Source organism: Salmo salar, chromosome ssa01 (assembly GCF_905237065.1).
Source record: "Salmo salar chromosome ssa01, Ssal_v3.1, whole genome shotgun sequence".
Taxonomy (NCBI): Eukaryota; Metazoa; Chordata; class Actinopteri; order Salmoniformes; family Salmonidae; genus Salmo; species Salmo salar.
Window position 1 is genome coordinate 122,176,655 of NC_059442.1, and position 21,267 is coordinate 122,197,921.

Sequence of the window (21,267 nt, forward strand, 5' to 3'; positions counted from 1 at the left end):
CAAAGAGGAGTGGGACAATATCCTTCCTGAGGTGTGTGCAAACCTGGTGGCCAACTACAAGAAACGTCTGACCTCTGTGATTGCCAAGGGTTTTGCCACCAAGTACTAAGTCATGTTTTGCAGAGGGGTCAAATACTTATTTCCCTCATTAAAATGCAAATCATTTTATAACATTTTTGACATGCGTTTTTCTGGATTTTTGTGTTGTTATTCTGTCTATCACTGTTCAAATAAACCTACTATTAAAATTATAGACTGATCATTTCTTTGTAAGTGGGCAAACGTACAAAATCAGCAGGGGATCAAATACTTTTTTCCCCCACTGTATCAGTGTGGATGACAGATCACCACCTCAAGCTGAACCTCGGCAAGACGGAGCTGCTCTTCATCCCAGGGAAGGACTGCCCGTTCCATGATCTCGCCATCACGGTTGACAACTCCATTGTATCCTCCTCCCAGAGTGCTAAGAGCCTTGGCGTGACCCTGGACAACACCCTGTCGTTCTCCGCTAACATCAAGGCGGTGACCCGATCCTGTCGGTTCATGCTCTACAACATTCGCAGAGTACGACCCTGCCTTACACAGGAAGCGGCGCAGGTCCTAATCCAGGCACTTGTCATCTCCTGTCTGGATTACTGCAACTCGCTGCTGGCGGGGCTCCCTGCCTGTGCCATTAAACCCCTACAACTCATCCAGCACGCCGCAGCCCGTCTGGTGTTCAACCTTCCCAAGTTCTCTCATGTCACCCCGGTCCTCCGCACACTCCACTGCTTCCAGTTGAAGCTCGCATCTGCTACAAGACCATGGTGCTTGCCTACAGAGCTGTGAGGGGAACGGCACCTCCGTACCTTCAGGCTCTGATCAGTCCCTACACCCAAAGAAGGGCACTGCGTTCATCCACCTCTGGCCTGCTCGCCTCCCTACCTCTGTGGAAGCACAGTTCCCGCTCAGCCCAGTCAAAACTGTTCGCTGCTCTGGCACCCCAATGGTGGAACAAGCTCCCTCACAACGCCAGGACAGCGGAGTCAATCACCACCTTCCGGAGACACCTGAAACCCCACCTCTTTAAGGAATACCTGGGATAGGATAAAGTAATCCTTCTAACTCCCCCCTCCCCCCTACTACCCCCCCCCCCCCACCAAAAAAAAGATATAGATGTACTATTGTAAAGTAGTTGTTCCACTTAAAGTAAGGTGAATGCACCACATAAGGTGAATGCACAAATTTGTTAGTCGCTCTGGATAAGTGCGTCTGCTAAATGACGTAAATGTAAATGTCTCTCCAGAGATGTTTGATCAGGTTCAAGTCCAGGCTCTGGCTGGGCCACCTAAGGACATTCAGAGACTTGTCGCGAAGCCACTCCTGCTGTGTGCTTAGGGTCGTTGTCCTGTTGGAAGGTGAACCTTCACCCCAGTCCTAGATCCTGAGTGCTTCTGAGCAGATTTTCATCAAGGATCTCTCTGTACTTTGCTCCATCCATAATTCCCTCAAGCCTGACTAGTCTCCCAGTCCCTGCTGCTGAAAAACATCCCAACAACATGATGCTGCCACCACTATGCTTCGCCGTAGGGATGGTGCCAGGTTTCCTCCAGATGTGACACTTGGCATTCAATCTTGGTTTCATCAGACCAAAGAATCTTGTTTCTCATGGTCAGAGTCCTTTAGGTGCCTGTTGGCAAACTCCAAGCGAGCTATCGTGTGCCTTTTACTGAGGAGTGGCTTCCGTCTGGCCACTCTACCATTAAGGCCTGATTGGTGGAGTGCTGCAGAGATGGTTGTCCTTCTGGAAGATTCTCCCATCTCCACAGAGGAACTCAGGAGCACATTCAGAGTAACTATCAGGTTAGGGGAGGTACAGGTTAGTCGAGGTAATTTGTACAGACTATGCATAGATAATAAACAGCGAGTAGCAGCAGTGTAAAATCTAAGGGGGGGGGTGTCAATGTAAATAGTCAGTTTGGCCATTTGATTAATTGTTCAGCAGTCTCATGGCTTTGGGGTAGAAGCTGTTAACCTGTTAGGGCTAGGGGGCAGCATTGACACGGCTGGATAAAAAACATACCCGATTTAATCTGGTTACCACTCCTACTCAGTAACTAGAATATGCATATACTTATTACATATGGATAGAAAACACCCTAAATTTTCTAAAACTGTTTGAATGGTGTCTGTGAGTATAACAGAACTCAAATGGCAGGTCAAAACCTGAGAGATTCCTTTACAGGAAGTGGCCTGTCTGACCATTTGTTGAACTTCTTTTCCATCTCTATCATTTACTAAGGATCTCTGCTCTAACGTGACACTTCCCACGTCGTCCATAGGCGCTCAGAGCCCGGGAAAAAACAGAATGTCGTCATTCCAGCCCCAGGCTGAAACACATTATCGCCTTTCTCAAGTGGCCCATCAAGAGACACTAGCTTATGCGCGTGACCCCGACCGCCCCCGCCTTTGGGATTTTTTTCCTCTGTTTGCCAAAAAGGAGATTCCCTGTCGGAATATTATCGCTTTTCTACGAGAAAAATGTCGTAAAAATTGATTTTAAACAGCGGTTGACATGCTTCGAAGTACGGTAATGGAATACTTAGAATTTTATTGTCACGAATTGCGCCAAGCGCGTGACACTTCTTTACTATTTCGGATAGTGTCTGGAACGCATACGAACAAAACGCCGCTATTCGGATATAACGATGGATTATTTTGGACCAAACCAACATTTGTTATTGAAGTAGCTGTCCTGGGTGTGTATTCTGACGAAGACAACAAAAGGTAATGAAATTTTTATAATAGTAAATATGATTATGGTGAGTGCTAAACTTGCCGGGTGTCTAAATAAGCGAGCCCGTGATGCCTGGGCTATGTACTTAGACTATTGCAAAATGTGCTTTCACCAAAAAGCTATTTTAAAATCGGACATATCGAGTGCATAGAGGAGGTCTGTATCTATAATTCTTAAAATAATTGTTATGCTTTTTGTGAACGTTTATCGTGAGTAATTTAGTAAAATGTTAGCGAATTCCCCGGAAGTTTGCGGGGGTATGCTAGTTCTGAACGTCACATGCTAATGTAAAAAGCTGGTTTTTGATATAAATATGAACTTGATTGAACAAAACATGCATGTATTGTATAACATAATGTCCTAGGGTTGTCATCTGATGAAGATCATCAAAGGTGAGTGCTGCATTTAGCTGTCTTCTGGGTTTTGGTGACATTATATGCTGGCTTGAAAAATGGGTGTCTGATTATTTCTGGCTTGGTACTCTGCTGACATAATCTAATGTTTTGCTTTCGTTGTAAAGCCTTTTTGAAATCGGACAGTGTGGTTAGATTAACAAGAGTCTTGTCTTTAAATGGCTGTAAAATAGTCATATGTTTGAGAAATTGAAGTAATAGGATTTTTAAGGTTTTGAAAATCGCGCCACAGGATAGCAGTTGCTGTTACGTAGGTGGGACGAATTCGTCCCGCCTAGCCTAGAGAGGTTAAGAAGATTTTTGGTCCTAGACTTGGCACTCCGGTACCACTTGCCATGCGGTAGCAGAGAGAACGGTCTTTGAAAGAAAGTTAGGCCTTCCTCTGACATCGCCTAGTATATAGGTTCTGGATGGCAGGAATCTTGGCCTCAGTGATGTACTGGGCCGTACACTCTCCCCTCTGTAGCGTCTTATGGTTGGATACTGAGCAGTTGTCATACCAGGCGGTGACACAACATGTCAGGATGCTCTCCATTGTGCAGCTGTAGAACTTTGAGGATCTGGGGACAAATGCCAATTATTTTCCATCTCCTGAGGAGGAAAAGGTGTTTTTGTTCCCACTTCATGACTGTCTTGGTGTGTTTGGACCATGATAGTTTGTTGGTGATGTGGACACCAAGGAACTTAACTCTCAACCCGCTCCACTACAGCCCCGTTGATGTGAATGGGTGTGTGTTCAGCCTTCCTTTTCCTGTAGTCCACAATCATCTAATTTGTCTTGATCACGTTGAGGGAGAGGTTGTTGTCCTGGCACCACACTGCCAGGTCTCTGACCTCCTCCCTATAGGCTGTCACATCGTTGCCAGTGATCAGAACTACCACTGTTGTGTCATCAGCAAACTTAATGATGGTGTTGGAGTCGTGCTTAGCCTTGCAGTCGTGGGTGAACAGGGTGTACAGGATGGGACTAAGCACACACCCATGAGGGGCACCCGTGTTGAGGATCAGCGTGGCAGATGTGTTGTTACCTACACTTACCGCATGGGGACCGGCCCATCAGAAAGTCCAGGATCCAGTTGCAGAGGGAGGTGTTTAGTCCCAGGGTTCTTAGCTTAGTGATGAGCGTTGTGGGAACTATGGTGTTGAACACTGAACTGTAGTCAATGAACACCATTCTCACATAGGTGTTCCTTTTGTCAATCAATCAAATTTGATGGTAAAGCCCTTTTTACATCAGCCAATGACAAAGTGCTGTACAGAAACCCAGACTAATACCCCAAACAGCAAGCAATGCAGATGTAGAAGCACGATGGCTAGGAAAAAATACCTAGAAATGCCGGAACTTTGGAAGAAACATAGAGAAGGACCAGGCTGAGGGGTGGCTAGTCCTCTTCTGGCTGTGCTGGGTGGAAATTATAACAGAACATGGCCAAGATGTTCATAGATAACCAGCAGGGTTAGATAATAAAAAATCACAGTGGTTGTAGAGGGTGCAACAGGTCAGCACCTCAGGAGTAAATGTCAGTTGGATTTTCATAGCCAATCATTCAGAGTTAGAGAGAGCAGGTGCGGTAGAGAGAGAGTCCAAAACAGCATGTCCGGGACAAGGTAGCACATCCAGTGAACAGGTCAGGGTTCCATAGCTGCAGGCAGAACTGTTGAAACTGGAAAAGCAGCAGGACCAGTTGAACTGGGGACAGCAAGGAGTCATTAGGCCAGGTAGTCCTGAGGCATGGTCCTAGGGCTCAGGTCCTCTGAGAGAAGAGAGAGAGAAAGTGAGATAGAAAGAGAATTAGAGGGAGGATACTTCATAAGACAGGAGAAATACTCCAGATATAACAGACTGGCCCTAGCCCCCCGACACATTTGTAGCATAAATACTGGAGGCTGAGACAGGAGGGGTCGGGAGACACTGTGGCCCTGTCCGACGATACCCCCGGACAGGGCCAAACAGGCAGGATATAACCCCACCCACTTTCCCAAAGCACAGCCCCCACACCATTGGAGGGATATCTTCAACCACCAACCTACTACCCTGAGACAAGGCCGAGTATAGACCACGAAGATCTTCCCCGCGGCACGAACCCGAGGGGGATGCCAACCCGGACAGGAAGATCACGTCAGTGACTCAACCCACTCAAGTGACGCACCGCTCATAGGGATAGCATGGAAGAGCACCAGTAAGCCAGTGACTCAGCCCCCGTAATAGGGTTAGAGGCAGAGAATCCCAGTGGCAAGAGGGGAACCGGCTAGGCAGAGACAGCAAGGGCAGTTCGTCGCTCCAGTGCCTTTCCGTTCACCTTCACACCCTTGGGCCAGACTACACTCAATCATAGGGCCTACTGAAGAGATGAGTCTTCAATAAAGACGTTAAGGTCGAGACCGAGTCTGCGTCTCTCACATGGATAGTCAGACCATTCCATAAAAATTGAGCTCTATAGGAGAAAGCCCTGCCTCCAGCTGTTTGCTTTGAAATTCTAGGGACAGTTAGGAGGCCTGCGTCTTGTGAACATAGCGTACGTGTAGGTATGTACGGCAGGAACAAATCGGAAAGATGGGTAGGAGCAAGCCCATGTAATGGTTTGTAGGTTAGATGTAAAACTTTGAAATCAGCCCTAGCCTTAACAGGAAGCCAATGTAGAGAGGCTAGCACTGGAATAATATGATCACATTTTTTGGTTCTAGTCGCCGTATTTAGCACTAACTGAAGTTTATTTAGTGCTTTATCCGGGTAGCCGGAAAGTAGAGCATTGCAGTAGTCTAATCTAGAAGTGACAAAAGCAAGGATACATTTTTCTGCATTTTTTTTAGAGAAAGTTTCAGATTTTTGCAATGTTACAAAGGTGAAAAAAAGCTGTCCTTGAAATATTCTTGATATGTTTGTCAAAAGAGAGATCAGGGTCCAGAGTAACGCCGAGATCCTTCAGTTTTATTTGAGATGACTGTACAACCATCAAGATTAATTGTCAGATCCAAAAGAAGATCTCTCTGTTTCTTGGGACCTAGAACTAGCATCTCTGTTTTGTCCGAGTTTAAATATAAAACATTTGCCGCAATCCATTTCCTTATGTCTGAAACACAGGCTTCCAGGGAGGGAAATTCTGTGGCTTCTCCATGATTCATCGAAATGTACAACTGTGTATCGTCTGCATAGCAGTGAAAGTTAATGTTATGTTTCCGAATGACATCACCAAGAGGTAAAATATAGAATGAAAACAATAGTGGTCCTAAAATGGAACCTTGAGGAACACCAAAATGTACAGTTGATTTGTCAAAAGACAAACCATCAATAGAGACAAACTGATATCTTTCCGACAGATAAAATCTAAACCAGGCCAGAACTTGTCCGTGTAGACCAATTTAGGTTTCCAATCTCTCCAAAAGAACGTGATGATCGATGGTATTAAAAGCAGCACTAAGGTCTAGGAGCATGATGACAGATGCAGAGCTTTGGTCTGATGTCATTAAAAGGTAATTTCATGAGTGCAGTCTCAGTGCAATTATGGTGTCACAATCGTCATTGTAATCATACTCAGACCAAGGCGCAGCGTACGTAGAGTTCCACATCTTTATTAACCTCTTGGCGTTCCCCTAGGATAGGGGGCGCTAAAGCGATTTTTGAAAAAAAATCGTGCCCATTTTAAACGGCCTCCTACTCAAACTCAGAAGCTAGGATATGCATATAATTAATACTTGTGGATAGAAAACACCCTAAAGTTTCTAAAACTGTTTGAATGGTGTCTGTGAGTATAACAGAACTCATATGGCAGTCAAAACCCCGAGACAGATCGAAACAGGAAGTGGAATTCTGAATTGCAAACTCAACTTCATCACGTTGCCTATTAATCACACCGTGAGCTATGGTTCATTGAGCACTTTCTATTGCTTCCACTAGATGTCCCCAGTCTTTACAAAGTGATTTGAGACTCCTACTGTGAAAACTGAATGAATGAGACGCTGTGGAACGTGGTCACACGGAGAGGGCCATCACCATTATGATGCCGGCGCCCCTGGTTACCCTCCCCTTTCGAAACGTTTTGAAACAGAATGCAATCGTCCCCCTCAAACCTCTTGTTGAAAAACGCCCTGAAGATTTATGTTATACAACGTTTGACATGTTTGAACGAACCTAAATGGGAAAAAAATGCTTTTTGTCGAAATGGCTGTCCCGCGCCCGACGGAGGATTTGGATCAGCCTTCAGACGCGCTAACAAGAACAAGCTAATGGAACATAATGGATGAACTTTTTCGAACAAAAATACATTTGTTGTGGACCTGGGATTCCTGGAAGTGCTTTCTGATGAAGACAACCAAAGGTAAGGGATTATTGACAATAGTATACAAGACTAGATGTGATATGCGATTGTTCCAAGATGGCGCTGACTTGTAACGTTAGCCTATTTTTCAGAGTATCGCATCCCCTTTCATCGCAAAGTATGATTACCCAGTAAGGTTAATTTTAAATCTGGCATTACAGGTGCTTTCAAGAGATATTTATCTATAAATCTTAGAATGACAATATTACATTTTAAAAATGTTTCCGAATAGTAATTTAGTAAATTGTAGCTGTGTTTCATCGGATGCATTTGAGGGAAAATAGTTAGTCAACGTTACGCACCGATGTAAAATGCTGTTTTTATATATAAATATGAACTTTATCGAACAAAAGAATGCATGTATTGTGTAACATGATGTCCTAGGTGTGTCATCTGATGAAGATTGTCAAAGGGTAGTGCTGCATTTAGCTGTTTTTTGGTTATTTGTGATGCATGTGGTTGGTCGGAAAATGGCTATGTGGCTACTTTTATGATATACTCCTCTAACATAATCTAATGTTTTGCTTTTGCTGTAAAGCCTTTTTGAAATCGGACAACGTGGTTCGATTCAGGAGAGGTGTATCTATAAAACGATATAATTTGAATTTATTTTATTTTTTTAATTATTAAATTTTGTTATGCTAATGGCGATATGGTTTTTCGCGAGGCCGCACAGGGGTTAAATGAAACTCACAAAAACAGCAAAGCGCAACGACCACATGACGCTATGGCGTGCTCACATGCAACTACACATAAACAAGATCCCACAAAAAACCAGTGGGGAAATGGCTGCCTAAGTATGATCCCCAATCAGAGACAACGATAAACAGCTGCCTCTGATTGGGAACCATACCAGGCCAACATAGAACTAGACAACCTAGATAGGAACACCCCTAGTCACACCCCGACCTAACCAAAATAGAGAATAAAAAAGGCTCTCTATGGTCAGGGCGTGACAGATGGGGTCTAAAACCAGACTGAAGTGTTTGATATAAATTGTTTGTCTTCACGAAAGCAGTGAGTTGCCGCGCAACAGCTTTTTCTAAAAATGTTGACATGAATGGGAGATTCAATATAGGCCGATAGTTTTTTATAGTTTCTGGGTCAAGGTTTGGCTTTTTCAAGAGAGGCCTTATTACTGACACTTTTAGTTGGTTTGGTACACATCCGGTGGATATGGAGCCGTTTATTATATTCGACATAGGAGGGCCAAGCACAGGAAGCAGCTCTTTCAGTAGTTTAGTTGGAATAGGATCCAGTCAATCAATGTGTCAAGAGATATAGTATTAAAAGGTGTGAAAAGGCAGTGTGGAGTGCGATTGAGATTGCGTCATCTGTGGATCTGTTGGGGCGGTATGTGTGATCACACAGTTGATTAAATCTGCTTTCTCATCTGTCAGGAAAAAAACTCTACTGTTATATTCTACTGGCAGACATGCTCCTTCCTTTTACATTAGGTTTCCACCCAGCTCCGTCTTAAAACTGTACACACCCCCCTGCTGATTGTTTATGTTTTCATTTCTGAGCATGATTGACTAATAGTTGGAGACTTTCACAAGTTGCATCGTAACACCCCCCTCACTACTACATAAGATACAACAAAAATGTCTGGCATGTCAGAAAAATTATCGGGACCTAAGATGTGAATCTGGAGAGCGCAAGACCCATAATCACACGTCTTTCACCCGCTCACATTACGGGATCTATGACGTCTTGGTCGGAGCCTAAGAATCTGTTTAAAATCAACTGGTGGCCTGCGTTCTGAATTTGGCCTGCAGGGTTTTTTATTTGGTCCCCATAGTTTTCTGAACAAATAAAAATATATTTTTTCTACATAAAAGACTGTGAAAACAACAGCAAATCAAGTGATACATTTAAAAAATATATTTTCCAAAGTATTCCTACACATAATAGAGAGATAACCAGTACCATAACACTGACTCATTCAAGGGTTTTTCTTTATTTTTACTATTTTCTACATTGTAAAATAACAGTGAAGACACCAAAACTATGAAATAACACACATGGAATAATGTAGTAACCAAAAAAGTGTTAAACATATCAAAACATATTTTATATTTGAGATTCTTCAAAGTAGCCACCCTTTGCCTTAATGACAACTTTGCACACACTTGGCATTCTCTCAACCAGGTTCACGAGGTAGTCAGGCGACTGGAACACTTGTTAATTGAATGTGTTTCACTTAACAGGTGTGCCTTGTTAAAAGTTAATTTGTGGATTTTATTTCATTATTAATGCGTTTGAGCCAATCAGTTGTGTTGTGACAAGGTAGGGGTGGTGTACAGAAGATAGCCCTATTTGCTAAAAGACCAAGTACATATACTGCTCAAACAAATAAAGGGAACACTTAAACAACACATCCTAGATCTGAATGAAAGAAATAATCTTATTAAATACTTTTGTCTTTACATAGTTGAATGTGCTGACAACAAAATCACACAAAAATAATCAATGGAAATCCAATTTATCAACCCATGGAGGTCTGGATTTGGAGTCGCACTCAAAATTAAAGTGGAAAACCACTCTACAGGCTGATCCAACTTTGATGTAATGTCCTTAAAACAAGTAAAAATGAGGCTCAGTAGTGTGTGTGGCCTCCACGTGCCTGTATGACCTCTCTACAACGCCTGGGCATGCTCCTGATGAGGTGGCGGATGGTCTCCTGAGGGATCTACTCCCAGACCTGGACTAAAGCATCCGCCAACTCCTGGACAGTCTGTGGTGCAACGTGGCGTTGGTGGATGGAGCGAGACATGATGTCCCAGATGTGCTCAATTGGATTCAGGTCTGGGGAACAGGCGGGCCAGTCCATAGCATCAATGCCTTCCTCTTGCAGGAACTGCTGACACACTCCAGCCACATGAGGTCTAGCATTGTCTTGCATTAGGAGGAACCCAGAGCCAACCGCACCAGCATATGGTCTCACAAGGGGTCTGAGGATCTCATCTCGGTACCTAATGGCAGTCAGGCTACCTCTGGCGAGCACATGGAGGGCTGTGCGGCCCCCCAAAGAAATGCCACCCTACACCATGACTGACCCACCTCCAAACCGCAAATGTTAGAGGATGTTGCAGGCAGCAGAACGTTCTCCACGGCGTCTCCAGACTCTGTCACGTCTGTCACGTGCTCAGTGTGAACCTGCTTTCATCTGTGAAGAGCACAGGGCGCCAGTGGCGAATTTGCCAATCTTGGTGTTCTCTGGCAAATGCCAAACGTCCTGCAAGGTGTTGGGCTGTAAGCACAACCCCCACCTGTGGACGTCATACCACCCTCATGGAGTCTGTTTCTGACCGTTTGAGCAGACACATGCACATTTGTGGCCTGCTGGAGGTCATTTTGCAGGGCTCTGGCAGTGCTTCTCCTGCTCCTCCTTGCACAAAGGCGGAGGTAGCGGTCCTGCTGCTGGGTTGTTGCCCTCCTACGGCCTCCTCCACGTCTCCTGATGTACTTGTCTGTCTCCTGGTAGTGCCTCCATGCTCTGGACACTACGCTGACAGACACAGCAAACCTTCTTGCCACAGCTCGCATTGATGTGCCATCCTGGATGAGCTGCACTACCTGAGCCAGTTGTGTGGGTTGTAGACTCCGTCTCATGCTACCACTAGAGTGAAAGCACCGCCAGCATTCAAAAGTGACCAAAACATCAGCCAGGAACCATAGGAACTGAGAAGTGGTCTGTGGTCCCCACCTGCAGAACCACTCCTTTATTGGGGGTGTCTTGCTAATTGCCTATAATTTCCACCTGTTGTCTATTCCATTTGCACAACAGCATGTGAAATGTATTGTCAATCAGTGTTGCTTCCTAAGTGGACAGTTTGATTTCACAGAAGTGTGATTGACTTGGAGTTACATTGTGTTGTATAAGTGTTCCCTTTATTTTTTTGAGCATTATGGCAAGAACAGCTACAAATAAGCAAAGAGAAATGAAAGTACATCATTGCTTGTAGACATGAAGGTCACTCAATCCGGAACATTTCAAAAACTTTGAAAGTTTCTTCACTGCAGTCGCATAAACCATCAAGCACTTTGATGAAACTGGCTCTCATGAGGATTGCCACAGTAAAGGAAGACCCAGAGTTACCTCTGCTGCAGAGGATAAGTTCATTAGAGTTAACTGCACCTCGGAAATTGCAGCCCAAATAAATGCTTCACAGAGTTCAAGTAACAGACATATCTCGACATGAACTTTTCAGAGGAGACTGCATGAATCAGGCCTTCATGGTCGAATTGCTGCAAAGAAATCACAACTAAAGGACACCAATAATAAGAAGAGACTTGCTTGGGCCAAGAAACACGAGCAATGGACATTAGACCAGTGGAAATCTGTCCTTTGGTCTAATGAGTCCAAATTTGATTATTTTGGTTCCAACCCCAGTGTCTTTGTGAGACACAGAGTAGGTGAACGGATGATCTCCGCATGTGTGGTTACCACTGTGAAGCATGGAGGAGTAGGTATGATGGTGTAGGGGTGCTTTGCTGGTGACATTGTCTGTGATTTATTTTGAATTCAAGGCACACTTAACCAGCATGGCTACAACAGGATTCTGCTGTGATACGCCATCCCATCTGATTTGCTCATAGTGGGACTAACATTTGTTTTTCAACAGGACAATGACCCAACACACCTTCAGGCTGTGTAAGGGTTATTTGACCAAGAAGTAAAGTGATGGAGTGCTGCATCAGATGACCTGGCATCCACAATCATACAACCTCAACCCAATTGAGATGGTTTGGGATGAGTTGTACTGCAGAGTGAAGGAAGAGAGAAGCAGCCAACAAGTGCTCATCATGTGGGAACTCCTCCAAGACTGTTTTAAAAGCATTCCAGGTGAAGCTGGTTGAGAAAATGCCAAGAGTGTGTAAAGCTGTCATCAATGCAAATGACAGCTACTTTGTGTGGCTACTTTGAAGAATCTATAATATCCAATATATTTTGATTTGTTTAACACATTTTTTTTGTTACTACATGATTCCATATGTGTTATTTCATAGTTGTGATGTCTTCACTATTATTCAACAATGTAGAAATATTAAAAATAAAGAAAAAACCTTGAATAAGTCGGTGTGTCCAAACGTTTGACTGGTACGATATGTAATCGTATACAAATGTAAGCAAGGTTTGAAATTATTATATTTTAGTCAATGTTATTTTTTATTTAACTTGTATGTATTCAAGGGAACCCATTGAGACCAGGGACTCATTTGCAATGGTACCCTGAGGACAATAAATTCAAAATGATTTAACTTTTTTTTTAATGAACTACAATTACAGAATTAACACTACAGCTTCAAACACCACAAATCCAAGCAGTTGCAATTCTCATTAAATTCATTGAACAATTAAAGTCCTAAACTGTGCTAGAGGCACCAGAGAGTCAAGATGTAGGGAGTTTTGTAGGCTATTCCAGAAATGGGGGCAGTAAAACTGGTGGATGAACATAAATCGGGATGGAACCTCGAGAGTTAACCATCCCTGTGAACGGGTTTGGTGTCACATATTTTAACATTTTAACAGTGAAGTAGGTCAGAGACTTGTATAGAGCTTTTTAAGCAAAACGTGATCTACGAGACTTTTGATACAGGATGCAGTGATAAGTATTAAAACTGTCACCTGTGACATATCTGTTTGGGCTTCTTGCATTTCATTTGCAGTCTACAAATTATTTGTAATTATGTTCTGGCCCCTTGTCCATCCGCTCAAGATAAAAAAAAAAAAATGGCCTGAGATGGAGACGTTAATCTGACATGAATAACTAAATTGAAGATTAAAATTAAAATCAACGAAAGCTTGAAACCATATTGTGAGAGTTCAGTGACCAGCCGGAGGTAGACGGCACAACAACACCCTCCTCAGGGGATAGGTACTCAGTGTAAAGCCAATTAGTACACAGCTGGGCCCACTAATTGCTTTGTGTCTTCCTCTATATAGGTGTGCCAGGAGAGGCGCTAGGGAAAGTTTGGGAGTAGAGATGGGGACTTGTGAGGACGGCGGGTTTTCCTACCTCAGAGAAAGTGTCTGACTGGGCACCTTGTCTCTTAACCAAGGCAGGCTTTAGGTAGAGAGAAGCGTTTGTCCTGTTACTTATGTGTAGACGACAGTCTAAGACAGGAGTACCTGTTTGTTGTTTTGCTTTCCCTTTTTGGCCATGGCATTTTGGTCAACGGCTTAGATTGTTTATTTGTTTTGCTACACTGGTGTTTCAGCGTTCGCCGTTCCCTGTACTGGAGTTATTTTGTTGGGTGAAGGAAGACCCGTTTAGTAAACGATAGAAAAGAAAAGGAACCACAGCCTCTGGTCTGTTCATTTTATGCCTCCTGCCTGTGTTAGGGTGCTTTGGGCAAGCTGATCCATTCGCAATATGTGAACCCTGGGTTGGATTGAAACAACAGCTGATGAGGACTTCACAAATGCTATACAGGCCTAAATAGTATCATTGATGATATATAACTTATAAAGTATGGTTACATTCCAAAACCAGCACCTCCCCCCACAGCAACAATATCTGGCTTCTTCTGCAAAACAATCTTGCATTTCGTAATCAAATCCCTTTAACTGCAACACTTCAATTAATATTTAATCCACTTCTTATTTACAGGATCAAATAAAGTAGGGAATTGTTTCCTGAAATAAAAACTGAAATGTAATACTGAGACTCATATTCAAACTTATACATACGTACACACACACTTATATGTAAATACTGTAAGCTACACTGTATCCTACACTATCTATTGCATCTTAGCTGCTCTGTCACTGCTCATCAATCCATTTAATATTTATATATTCTTATCCCATTCCTTCACTAGATTGTGTGTATTAGGTTTTGTTGTGGAATTGTTAGATATTACCCGTTAGATACTGCTGCACTTTCGTATCTAGAAGCAGAAGCATTTCGCTACACTCACAATAACATCTGCTAACCATGTGTATGTGACCAATAAAATTTGATTGGATTCAGTCTTCCTGTCCCTTTGAGTTGAAGAAGGACAGTTTGTCCAGGTAAGTGAGAGCCTTGCAAGCCACCAGGCCATAGTAGGTCTTTAGAAGGGAACATCCTCCATCTTCCTGGCCCAGATCTGCCCACACTGTCCCAAGCTCCTCACTCCCCATCCCTGGGGTGTTGAACAGGTAGCGATAACAGCAGTCATTATAATGAATGTGTTTCTCCCCTGAGAAGCGTGCACTGTGGGTGGGTACCACCCCGGCCTTCCAGGCACACAGGCCCACAAACACATCAGCGGGAAGGGCGGCACGGACCCCAGCTGATGCCACATACACCTTCCTGACCACATCCTGGGAGAGGACAGAGGCAGTTCTGGCACAGTAGTCTGGGAGATACCTGTTAGGGCACAGTAAAATGTATACTGTCAGTATACCTTGGGTCCAACCTGGGTGCATATTAAGGAGCAAACAGGATACATGGTTATGAGTTATTCAGCCTTTTGAAGGATAATGGAAGCTGATTATTATTTCTTTACTAAACTAAAACTAAACTTTTTAAATTCAGTACAATTAACACATTGTTTCTTAATAATATAAAGTATTGTCCTACTGTTTCCATAAGTATGTTCATACTGTTTACAATGCCCTCCAATTGTGGATGAATAACTGTCCTATGTATATCCAGGTACAGTACCTGTCTGGATAGAGGGCTGGAGCTAAGTAGCTTGGACTGGAGGGGTCTCGGTCGGGGGTGTCTTTGTGCATTACCCTCCCCAAGTAGAGGTCTTCAGGGTGCCTTCTTAGCCCCAGTAGGTAACCCCCTAATGCAGGGAGGTTGACAAACACAGAGTCCTCTGTGATCAGGACGAACCTGGCTACTGGGCAGAAAGCCACCACCCACCGTAACGCCAACACCTCCCTCTCAGCCTGACCATGAGGAGAGTCATTCACGTATCCTTGGACCATGTCACCATAGCGACCGGACTCCGTCATAACAGTCTCCTGGGTGGCGGTGGAGGGTGACAATCCCAGGAAGAAGAGTGTTCTCACGGCGAAACTCTGGACGCGTGTTTGGTTGGCCCAAGTGGCCCTTACCGCGTTCCTCTGGGTGTGATTGCTTGGGGAACTGAAGACGATGGTGAGGAGGAAGAGGTCACTGTTCAGGCAGGCATTTGGGTTTGTAATGGGGTAATACTGGGACTCATTCCCCCTGGTCCCACTCAGGTCTAGTTTACGGGCCCTCTCCCTCACGTCCAGGACTGTTCCATCTGTGTACACCCCTGGGGTGGGCTGGAGAATGTACTCCTCTACGAAGTCAGCCCCAAACAACAGGGCATGGAACAGAAGCACATTGAAGAGCAGGAAACACCACTGGTGGGTACGCAACCTGCACAGAGAGAACTGCAGAGAGAGAGATTCAAACTTACTGATGTAACACATCAACACACAAAACAACCTTGATCACAATGCTCAGCTGTTCCTAATGCTCATTTAGAAAATCCACAGACATAGTTGGGAGTTTCCAGTTAGAAATAAAAAAGGTCAGTTTCATGCTAATGTCTTTGAGGGAACTAAATATGCTTACCTGCATGGTGTCTGCTCATAAGGAACTGCTCCTCTGAAACAGTAAAGCCCTGAGTAACTTGGTGACTCTGGCTGAATGAATAGACTAGCATGAATCTAGTTTGTAGAGGTCTTTCCACCACCTGGTAACTCTACCGCCAGGTAACAGTAACACTACACTCTTCCACAGGGTCAGATGGCTGGCTATTCACAAAGAAAGTATCCTCCATCATACATATAGTAATGGCCTGCAGAGAGACTGGATTAATGCACTCTATGAGAAACAACAACCCAGGTAAACAAACCAAGTAAACCAACAATTGTTTACTGTCCTTTAACCCTTTACACTTGTGGTAATTGGCCTATATGGATGGGGCTAAATTGAAATGTTTCTTACAGAAGAAATATGAAAAGCATATGCATAGCCATGGTGGTAATTGAAAGAGAACAGTTTGGAGATTTTGGTGTGAGCTCACCTGACAAGACTGAATCCAAACATTACACTGTTGATTTTATGTGCATTTTACATTTACTGTACTTTTTGCCACATTTGCCACGAGATCTGAAAATACTCTGGATACATTCAGTAACATGATAAGAATATTCTTGAAAATGTGGGGTAGGTGCAACATAAGACAGGGTTTGAAGAGAGGACTAACTGGTGTTTCCTAGTGACTACACACCTCTCCAAAGTGTGCACAGTTCACTTTTATGACTCAAAGAAGTCTTCAACTATAAGTTGCTTTTTGAGCTGTCTTAGCTGTGTCATTGAGGAACTAGCACAAGCACACTTGTAGTTGTTTTGTTTAGAACAGAAACCTGTATCTCCGCCATCACACAATTACTCTTTACACAATTTCAAAACGGTCCATCATAACTCGCAATCTGGGTCAAGTGGGCATAATTTGATAGCTTGTTCTATTGCCAACATGACCAGCTAAGTTATAAAATATGATATTACAATGTTAGGCTTTCACAATGCAAATTTTCTTCACAATAGACAAACAGGCTCATTCTGTTCAGAACAACTCTGGGTATGACACCATGTCATCTTGTAGCTGTACATAAAACATAGGTATAATAAATGTTGAAAATGCATATGACATGATATGGAAATGTGAAGTGCAATTTTGGACTCAAGGGTGTTTGGCTTGCTTATATGACATCAAAGAGGTATTTAATATAGTCCTCAATGTCTCATCTTTCAAAATAATGTACATAGAGCCCTCTTAATTAATTTAAAACATTTCCCTCACTCAGACAACAACATTTTTGCAAAGGTTGACCAATTAGCAGGAGGGATGGGACCAACTTCTTGTCACGCAAGGTGCTCAAGTTCAGAACAGCTATTAGTCAAAACCCCATACAGCACTGTGAATTGCAGCACCAGAGCTCTGACATCATGTATACTGTAGCATGTTACTGTAGAGCTACTGTATTCCTAATTAGGCATTTATCAGTGCCCAAATCTGCCATTTTAAACGGTATACGGGTACAAGTGTAAAGGGTTAACCCATTTAGGCCAGGATTCAATCAGATCAGTGTTAAAACCTGTTGGGGCTAGGGGGCAGTATTTTCACGGCCGGATAAAAAACGTACCCGATTTAAACTGGTTACAACTCTTACCCAGAAACGATAATATGCATATAATTAGTAGATGTGGATAGAGAACACTCTAAAGTTTATAAAACTGTTTGAATGGTGTCTGTGAGTATAACAGAACTCATATGGCAGGCCAAAACCTGAGAAGATTCCATGCAGGAAGTGCCCTGTCTGACAATTTGTTGTCCTTCTAGGGCATCTCTATCAAAAATACAGCATCTCTGCTGTAACGTGACATTTTCTAAGGCTTTCATTGGCTCTCAGAAGGCACCAGAATGTGGAATGAGAGCTCTGCAGTCTCTGGGCGAAAAACAGCAGGAGTGTTTGTGAGTGGTCAGGCAGGGAACACTGACACTGGAGCGCCCGCACGAGAGGACTCCATGTTTTTCTTTCTCTCTTTGAACGAATACAACGTCGCCCGGTTGGAATATTATCGGTATTTTACTAGAAAAATCGCATAAAAATTGATTTTAAACAGCGTTTGACATGCTTCGAAGTACGGTAATGGAATACTTTGAAATGTTTTGTCACGAAATGCGCCCACGCGTCACCCTTCAGATACTGACCTCAACGCACAAACAAAACGGAGCTATTTCAATATAACTATGGATTATTTCGAACCAAAACAATATTTGTTGTTGAAGTAGAAGTCCTGGGAGTGCATTCTGAGGAAGAACAGCAAAGGTAGTCCAATTTTTTTAGAGTAAATCTGAGTTTGGTGAGGGCCAAACTTGGTGGGTCTCAAATTAGCTAGCCGTGATGGCTGGGCTATCTACACAGAATATTGCAAAATGTGCTTTCGCCGAAAGGCTATTTTAAAATCGGACACCGCGATTGCATAAAGGAGTTCTGTATCTATAATTCTTAAAATAATTTATGTATTTTGTCAATGTTAATCGTGAGTAATTAAGTAAATTCACCGGAAGTTTGCGGTGGGTATGCTAGTTCTGAACATCACATGCTAATGTAAAAAGCTGGTTTTTGATATAAATATGAACTTGATTGAACAAAACATGCATGTATTGCATAACATAATGTCCTAGGAGTGTCATCTGATGAAGATCATCAAAGGTTAGTGCTGAAATTAGCTGTGGTTTTGGTTTTTGTGACATATATGCATGCTTTGAAAATGGCTGAGTGATTATTTTGGGCAGGGTACTCTCCTGACATAATCTAATGTTTTGCTTTTGCTGTAAAGCCTTTTTGAAATCGGACAGTGTGGTTAGATTAACGAGAGTCTTGTCTTTAAAATGGTGTAAAATAGTCATATATTTGAGAAATTGAAGTTATAGCATTTATGAGGTATTTGTATTTCGCGCCACACGATTCCACTGGCTGTGGAATCGCAAACGTCCCACCTTGCCCAGGGAGGTTAGCCCGCAATAACCGACAAACCCATAGCATATCATTGCTTTTGTTAACCTCTATGGGACCGGCGGGACGAATTCGTCCCACCTACGTAACAGCCACTGCCAGCCTGTGGCGCGATTTTCAAAATCTTCAAAATCCTATTACTTCAATTTCTCAAACATATGACTATTTTACAGCCATTTAAAGATAAGACTCTCGTTAATCTAACCACACTGTCCGATTTCAAAAAGGCTTTACAACGAAAGCAAAACATTAGATTATGTCAGCAGAGTACCAAGCCAGAAATAATCAGACACCCATTTTTCAAGCCAGCATATAATGTCACCAAAACCCAGAAGACAGCTAAATGCAGCACTCACCTTTGATGATCTTCATCAGATGACAACCCTAGGACATTATGTTATACAATACATGCATGTTTTGTTCAATCAAGTTCATATTTATATCAAAAACCAGCTTTTACATTAGCATGTGACGTTCAGAACTAGCATACCCCGCAAACTTACGGGGAATTCGCTAACATTTTACTAAATTACTCACGATAAACGTTCACAAAAAGCATAACAATTATTTTAAGAATTATAGATACAGACCTCCTCTATGCACTCGATATGTCCGATTTTAAAATAGCTTTTTGGTGAAAGCACATTTTGCAATATTCTAAGTACATAGCCCAGGCATCACGGGCTCGCTTATTTAGACACCCGGCAAGTTTAGCACTCACCATAATCATATTTACTATTATAAAAATGTCATTACCTTTTGTTGTCTTCGTCAGAATGCACACCCAGGACGTCTACTTCAATAACAAATGTTGGTTTGGTCCAAAATAATCCATCGTTATATCCGAATAGCGGCGTTTTGTTCGTATGCGTCCAGACACTATCCGAAATAGTAAAGAAGTGTCGCGCGCTTGGCGCAATTCCCGACAATAAAATTCAAAGTATTCCATTGCCGTACGTCGAAGCATGTCAACCGCTGTTTAAAATCAATTTTTACGTCATTTTTCTCGTAGAAAAGCGATAATATTCCGACAGGGAATCTCCTTTTCGGCAAACAGAGGAAAAAATCCCAAAGGCGGGGGCGGTCGGGGTCACGCGCATAAGCTAGTGTCTCTTGATGGGCCACTTGAGAAAGGCGATAATGTGTTTCAGCCTGTGGCTGGAATGACGACATTCTCTTTTTTCCCGGGCTCTGAGAGCCTATGGACGACGTGGGAAGTGTCACGTTAGAGCAGAGATCCTTAGTAAATGATAGAGATGGCAAAGAAGTTCCAGAAATGGTCAGACAGGCCACTTCCTGTAAAGGAATCTCTCAGGTTTTGACCTGCCATTTGAGTTCTGTTATACTCACAGACACCATTCAAACAGTTTTAGAAAATTTAGGGTGTTTTCTATCCATATGTAATAAGTATATGCATATTCTAGTTACTGAGTAGGAGTGGTAACCAGATTAAATCGGGTATGTTTTTTATCCAGCCGTGTCAATGCTGCCCCCTAGCCCTAACAGGTTAAATGCCAAAAGTAAGCTATTAGGCATTTACTCAGTGATTTTCTTCTTTGTCAAAAAAGTGTTTCATGCAATCACAACTAAGATGCTTCTGGGCACAGCACAGACAGTGTGAACGCCGAGGAAAACAAGAAGAAGCACAGACAGACATAGTGACAGACTGACAACTGAGAAGAACAAGATGAAGCACAGACAGACAGTGACAACAGAGAAGAACAAGATGAAGCACAGACAGACAGTGACAACAGAGGAGAACAAGATGAAGCACAGACAGATAGTGACAACAGAGGAGGACAAGATGAAGCACAGACAGAGAGTGACAACAGAGGAGGACAAGGAGAAGCACAGACAGACAGTGACAACAGAGGAGAACAAGATGAAGCACAGACAGACAGTGACAACAGAGGACAAGATGAAGCACAGACAGACATTGACAACATACGACAAGACGAAGCACAGACAGACAGTGACAACAAAGGATAAGATGAAGCACAGACAGACAGTAACAACAGAGGAGAACAAGATGAAGCACAGATAAACAGTGACAACAGAGGACAAGGAGAAGCACAGACAGACAGTGACAACAGAGGACAAGTATAAGCACAGACAGACAGTGACAACAGAGGAGAACAAGATGAAGCACAGGCAGACAGTGACAACAGAGGACAAGATGAAGCACAGACAGACAGTGACAACAGAGGAGGACAAGGAGAAGCCCAGACAGACAGTGTCAACAGAGGACAAGGAGAAACA

The 21,267-nt window shown here is 43.1% G+C and overlaps 1 protein-coding gene across 1 annotated transcript; it reads right to left on the reverse strand.

Annotated features, from left to right (window-relative positions):
• Window positions 1-14,430: 14,430 nt before the first annotated feature.
• On the reverse strand, window positions 14,431-16,060 carry b3galt9 (beta-1,3-galactosyltransferase 9). The gene is made up of 3 exons (XM_014216799.2): window positions 16,055-16,060; window positions 15,164-15,870; window positions 14,431-14,866 (listed from the first exon to the last, which is right to left on the reverse strand). Exons 1-3 carry the CDS (start codon window positions 16,058-16,060, stop codon window positions 14,482-14,484), a joined length of 1,098 nt encoding a protein of 365 aa, XP_014072274.1. The 3' UTR covers window positions 14,431-14,481.
• Between the last annotated feature and the right edge of the window lie 5,207 nt (window positions 16,061-21,267).

Excerpts from the sequence above, each read along its gene's own strand:
- b3galt9 (XM_014216799.2), bottom strand. Across the intron at positions 14,867-15,163 it reads CCAGCCCTCTATCCAGACAG|GTATCTCCCAGACTACTGTG; the intron begins GTACTGTACCTG and ends GTGCCCTAACAG.